We start from the raw sequence: 6,240 nt of genomic DNA, 5'->3' as shown, positions 1-6,240 counted from the left end.
TATATATTAAAAGCTCTAGAGTAGAAAGAAGAGAGAAAGAGTGGGTGAGGGAAAGAACCTAGTGCTGACCCATGTCAAGCATTCTGAGGTGCCTATACCTCCAACCGCTCAATCAGGCAATCTGATAAGAAACTGACAGCACGAACGCCACTGACATCGATTAGCCGCCATTTCTTGCAACATCTCCAGCCAACCGCGGGTGGGGTCACTGGGACCCCATCCTGGAAGGCGTACAAGAACAACAACACCCACCCCCCCCCGCGATTTCTTCCATACCCTTCTGCCAAGTCATGCGTTGTCCACCTCCAAATTCTCGCCATTCTGAAGGAGGTACGGAGAACAACACTCGTCTCGGGAGAGGGTGTTTCGGCATGCGTAGCACACGACCGAGCCATCGTAGTCGGTGGTACTGGATGTTTTCTCGGATTGAGGTGCCTGCAGCACAACCAAATACCCGTTTTCTAATCACCTTGTTACTAACACTCTGACGCCATCCGAAACCAGTCATGCTTTTTAAGAATCGGCGGTCGAAAACCTGAAGACGCCTCACATCATCTGTCCGCAGAGGCCATGTCTCGCACCCATACAACAACACAGCCCTTACTTTAGACTGGTACACACGACCCTTAAGATCTAGTGAGATGCCTTCTTGACACCACAGGTGACGCAAATTAGCAGACATGATTCGAGCCTTTGAAAGTCTTGCGCTGGCTTCATCAGACACTTCCGTCACAGCTGATACGACTACCGAGGTATGTGAAGTTTTCCAAAATCTCCAGTGATTCTCCTTGAATTGTAAGGGACATGTTCGGAAACCGCACATTCTAAAGCATGACTTTGCACTTTGAAGATGCAAGGCGCATGCCAAAAGATGGTATGATGGTGGTCAGTCTATTCAACAGGGCTTTTGCTTCGCTTTGATCCTCAAAGATGGGGGTGAAGTAATCTGCAACCGAAAATCTAAAAGTCAAGGTTCGGGGCATCTAGCATGGGAGTTAGTGGAATCACGAGAGCAGCAGAGGGCTTAGCCTCTGGAAGTGAAGTAACTACTCGAACTTGCTGTACTGAAGAGGTGCATTCAAGCAAGCAGATAAAACAATTGCGTACGGCTAATCTCCGTAGCTGGTCATCTAGGTGAGCTGCAATTAGAGGAGCAACACGGCCCACGATACAGAAGGTAATGGTGATTGACGGGAAGAGGGAGTACGGGATGTCAATGGGGCTGAAAAGAAAGGAGGCTGTATGCAAACTGATGAGGCTAGTAGGCAGATGCTGACTGAATACTGACTGACCGCCATTATATTCAATGCGCATAGATGACAAAGCAGGGCAATACATGTTTCTGTTCAGGAGACGAGTTTAGAACCAGGTTTCATCAGAAGTGCCAAATCGATTGTCGACATAAAGACAGATAAAGCTCAGGCATGCTCCAAGAATGGCCATGAACAGACTGGATCTCCGAAAAGTTCCGTGCTCTGGTGGTCAAGGCTGTGGTCATGGAGTACACAGAACTGTTCACAGTTTTTAGAAAGTTATCGTTATCTAGCGTACCAATGAGCATTTCCGGACGTCACTTGAATAATCGGCACAAATGAACAAACACAGACAAACGGCTAAACAATCTAAAACTCAGTCGTTGAGTCGGCCTGGGGCTGATGCCCGAAGCAGCATCGAATAAGAACTACCCTCATGTTGCAGCAGCAATATATGCTGTTTCGTTGGTAGTTAGGTTTCGTCCATTGGTTTCTCTCCCGTTCCACCAACTTGATATTCAATTCGTAAATATCTCTCTCGTTTCACAGTGACCTGCCTTTGTTTCATGGTGTATAGCTGAGTGACTGAATTGAACCCATACTGGCAGTTTCTATCCTACATACCGGTGATAGTCTGGTACTAGGTCAGTCCACCTTTCCTGGTTCATTATCCAGCTGCATATGAATGGACTAATTGGTCTGCATTGTAGTCTTAGCTACTGTTTTCAGTAGTGATGAGTTAGCAGGATAAGTATATGGGAATCACTTACTTCCATATAGTACTGCTCTGCCTGCTTTAGATTACCCTCCTTCTCCAACTCTTGCGCCAAATGCATGTGAGTTTGCTCCAAAAGTTCTGGACTGTAAGTGCGAACCAAACGCAGCATATCTCGATATTGCCTATTGCGTTTGTACATGGATATTGCACGATCGGTTTCCTTGACAGTCAGATACAATCGTTCGGCCTCTTTCAATCTTCCTTCATTCTCATGCTCTTCAGCTTGTGCAAGATACATGCTGAATAAATAATAAAGCAAGTATCGGCGTCGTTTGAGCTACTGGTCTTGTGAAACGAGACTGAATGCAGTTTTTGGGTACAAAGCTTGTACATTTGGTAGAAATGTATTCTGTTTTTCGAGTTTTTTTGCAACCGTTAAGCACAGACCGAAAGTCCACCATTACTCACTTGATGAATATTACTCAAGGCGAATAACAGACATATTTCAATCTCCCGGTCTACCACAACTTCGATCATCGGTTCTGTGTACCAATGTGAGTCACGCCTGATTCTTCATGATATCATCCAGCTATTGATTGCGTACCCCTGTTCAGCTTTCTGAATGTCCGAGTGAAGAAGCCTATTCAGAAGCAGCACATTTTAGATATTGTCTGGATTCATCCGTGCTGCTCTGAATCAATAGTCATGAGATAAAAACTAAATGTTGAAGTCATCAAGTAGATTCTTGCACTTTCCATTTTATTTCCGGAAACTTAGAATACCCCGAGAAACTCCTTTGAAAAGCTTCGTAAAAAGCCAATGATTGAAGTTGTATCATCAGATGACGAAGTTTAGCAAGATTTGGAGGGAACTTTCATGTAGTTACTTCTCGGGCAGCTATACTTCAGCGCTAGAGGCATCGGTGTGCTGCCAGGCATCTTATTCAATGCCCTTCCACATAATGACATGGACAACTTAAACAGTACATGAAACGTAAATCTTGTCGAGGAATACGATACATATAGGAGGAAAATTAACGCCTACACTGTTTTAGAGCACAGAGACCTGAAAATACTTCACTTCGAAAGAGATGTCTTCCCCCTTTCAAAGTTGTTCTGATTGCTACATCTAATTCTTTATCGGTTTGTAATTCGCCAGAATTCTCCTGATCCTCTCTTGCATTTTTCGATCCCTACGAATTCCTGACAGTAACCCTAAGATAGAGCATCATAGTTCTTGCTTGAGCTTTATTACCCAGTACACTCACTTAGCACATTGCTAAAGGCCTAAAGTGGTCAGTAACACGAAGGTAGAGAAACAAAGTACAATGAAATAGCAGTGATAAAACTACGCAATCAGTCAAAGTTTTAAAACCCAGAGGATTTTCTCTTACAAGCATATTCATTTACATGGCCACTTGTTCTCCATATCTGGTTAATGTTTCGAATCTTTGGTCAACTGACACAGTGGGAGTGTAAAAATGGAATTGCTGGATTCACCTTCCCATGCCGGGAGTTTATTCCTAACAGACTGAAGATAGTAAATAAACTCACTCTGTCAACTCAGCGTGGTCCATGGCTTCGGATGCCAAACGGTGTGCTTGTTCCCACATTCCAGCGGAATTGTACATTTCAATGGCCTTGGAGATGTTGTTTGCTTTACGAAATGCCGTCTCGGCGGCTTCAAATTCGTGACTTGATGCATGATGTTGGGCAAGTTTGAGAAAGTGGGGGGCCAACACTTGGGGAGATTTATTGTCTTCTATTGAAGCCAGGATATGAGCCGCTTTGCTCCACTGTCGAGAGTTGATGGCCGCCTCGACTGCTTTCAAGTAGGCCCTGCATATAGAGTTTGAAAATGGAACTTCTGCGTATCACGGTCACTACTTAAGTTACATTTTTACCAAGATGTGATTGGGAAACTTCGACATAACTTGTCAGGACTTTAGAGATGACAAACTGAATCCTGTAAATAGAAAATTCTTCCCAACCTCATTCTACCGGAATCCAAAGACTTCGGCAAGGATACTACAACAAGTCTCACTCACCCGGCCTCAATGAAGTGATGAATGGCGCTGTCCATCTGCTGCTGGGTTACCAGATAGTCGCCCCAATTTTCCTCCAACTTTACGACTTCCGATGGAAACGATGATCGCGCCAGCTCAACTGCCCTTTGAAAAGCATGGGCCTGACGGTAACAGCGCATGGCATTTTCAAGCTGGTCCAGCTTTTGGTACATTTCTCCAGCCTTTTCAAAGAGCTCACATTTCACCAGCGCCTGTAGCGACAAAGCAAATAAGGGTGGCCTTAGATAAGCTTGGTTGGGAAATTCTGGTTGATCACTTGTCGGGATCGATCGCTTATTTAATTTCACTCATGCAGCAGAGGGAAGACTGTTATTTTGCTCTTCTGGATGTCCTTTTGGTTTTACTTCACCGATAATTCAGCAGCAAGGAGGAGATTTCTCTGCGCATCCACATTGGCAGATTAAAACTTTCATAGTGAAGGATACGAGGTAAAATAGGTTTGATATCTTAAGCATGGACTCACCCAACTTCTACGAACAAAATTAGACTCTTTTGCTCACTCTGACTATGTTGGTTCAGTGATCAAAGTCTTCATCAGAACTGACAGCGACACCATGGGTCAGCTGTCATACAAGCATGCTATGCTGCACCACTGTCTGCTTTGTAAGCCAGTCGTTGCCCTACGTTAGTAGTAATTAGTTCGTTGCATGCTAATTTTCATTCGTATGCATTACGCCTTTTGACGACTGACAAGGCATAAAGCACTTGCTGTGATAAAACAAGCGCAGTCTATCGGCGATCTCAGGCTCACACAAAATGTACACTTACTTGTATAATTCGCTCCATCAACGTTCGATCCGAAGACAAGTGTGGCTCACTCAGTGCCAGACGGGCCGCTTTACCTGGTACCCCAGCTCTCAAGTACAATGTCACAGCACCCATCAAGTCTCCTTCCTTCTGGCGAAGTTCTGCAGCCTTTTCGTCCTGGCCGGTCTCGGCCAGCCAAGCTTGATGTTCTTTCTTCAGTTGGTCCAAACCAGTCCACGCCTTGGCCTCAGCAATCTAGATGAGTTGAAAGAGGATACACCTTAGTACAGTATAGCATTTGAAATCACCTTATCACTCTTATCTTCTAGCTCTATGTTCCTCCTTGAAGAAAGGCTACAATCATCCCAAAAAGCTACAGGAAGAGATTCAATGGCAAAGGTACCATGCTCTCATTGCAGATGCTTTAACACCTTTTTTTGTGAACTAAGATTATGAATTTATTTAACTAAACATCTAAAGGTCTGTTTTGGAGTAGCAAAGAATGAGTATATACAAGAACTCCTTCTCAAGTCTTTAGACAGACAGGTTCGTTTGCGCGTTCTTCTGATGTCAAGAGATAAATCAGAAAGCTATTCTAACGTCCAACATTTGATTTTGTGTAGCACAGTGAGCATTATCCTCAGTGTAACATCCGACAAAAAAGGTGTTGGTTTGGCAGTGTGTGGCTAAACGAACCTGAGAAAGCAGTACATCTGCGCCCGTTTTTCGACATGGGCAGTTGGAGGAAGGAATTTCGTATGCAGTAGCCTACAGGCCTCGTCCCCTGAACATCAGAGGTTTATTTTCTGAATGCTGAGTGGATAACACCATTACACCTCTTATTCCACCACACCAGATTAATCCAGTCGTTTAATTCACGACCTTTGCTGGGTTAGGCAAACACTACCAGGTCGTCCCCCATTGCTTGAGACGAATATGGTTTTGTAGATAACAACGGTTGTTCATCAGTCTTGTAAGGTCGGATACGTTCCATACACTCAGCTGCCGGTCGGGCCGATTCCGTAGTGTTTGGATCAAACTCATAAAGGACCCGTTACCACAAGGTTGGAATCCCACTGCACAGAGTGCCGATGGGAAAAGTAATTGTCTATTAGTCACAGGTAAAAGCTGAGTTGCTAATCACGCAAGAGCTATTTCTCAACCACGATCCGGGATGTCGCGGGTTCTCAGATACATTCGAGAAGCCAATTTCAAGGAGCTAGGCATCTTAACAACAGAACGAACATTATAATTAATGTGTATGACCCAGTTTAGCGACTGAACTAGTGTCATCACCGTCTCAAATACACAGGCTGATGGCGTCATTTTAGGCTCGAAATCCCACTGACACAATAGGTTGTTCTGAAAAGCGAACCTAGGATCAGGTTGCATTGTCAGTGATATATATATATATATATATATATATATATATATAT

General features: G+C 44.2%; 1 protein-coding gene across 1 annotated transcript in view; it reads right to left on the bottom strand.

The window, feature by feature from the left end:
• T265_05253 (hypothetical protein) overlaps positions 1–6,240 on the bottom strand; it is a gene marked incomplete at both ends in the record, with an annotated part of 26,986 nt that overhangs the window by 17,842 nt on the left and 2,904 nt on the right. The window contains 4 exons of the mRNA XM_009170222.1: positions 2,024–2,270; positions 3,525–3,809; positions 4,019–4,248; positions 4,826–5,059. Coding sequence (XP_009168486.1) covers positions 2,024–2,270; positions 3,525–3,809; positions 4,019–4,248; positions 4,826–5,059 — 996 coding nt within the window. The remainder of the gene's footprint in view (positions 1–2,023; positions 2,271–3,524; positions 3,810–4,018; positions 4,249–4,825; positions 5,060–6,240) is intronic.

Source organism: Opisthorchis viverrini, assembly GCF_000715545.1.
Source record: "Opisthorchis viverrini unplaced genomic scaffold opera_v5_97, whole genome shotgun sequence".
NCBI classification, from domain to species: domain Eukaryota; kingdom Metazoa; phylum Platyhelminthes; class Trematoda; order Opisthorchiida; family Opisthorchiidae; genus Opisthorchis; species Opisthorchis viverrini.
The sequence above is the reverse complement of the archived record's forward strand: the minus strand, read 5'-3'. Positions and strand labels throughout refer to the sequence as shown.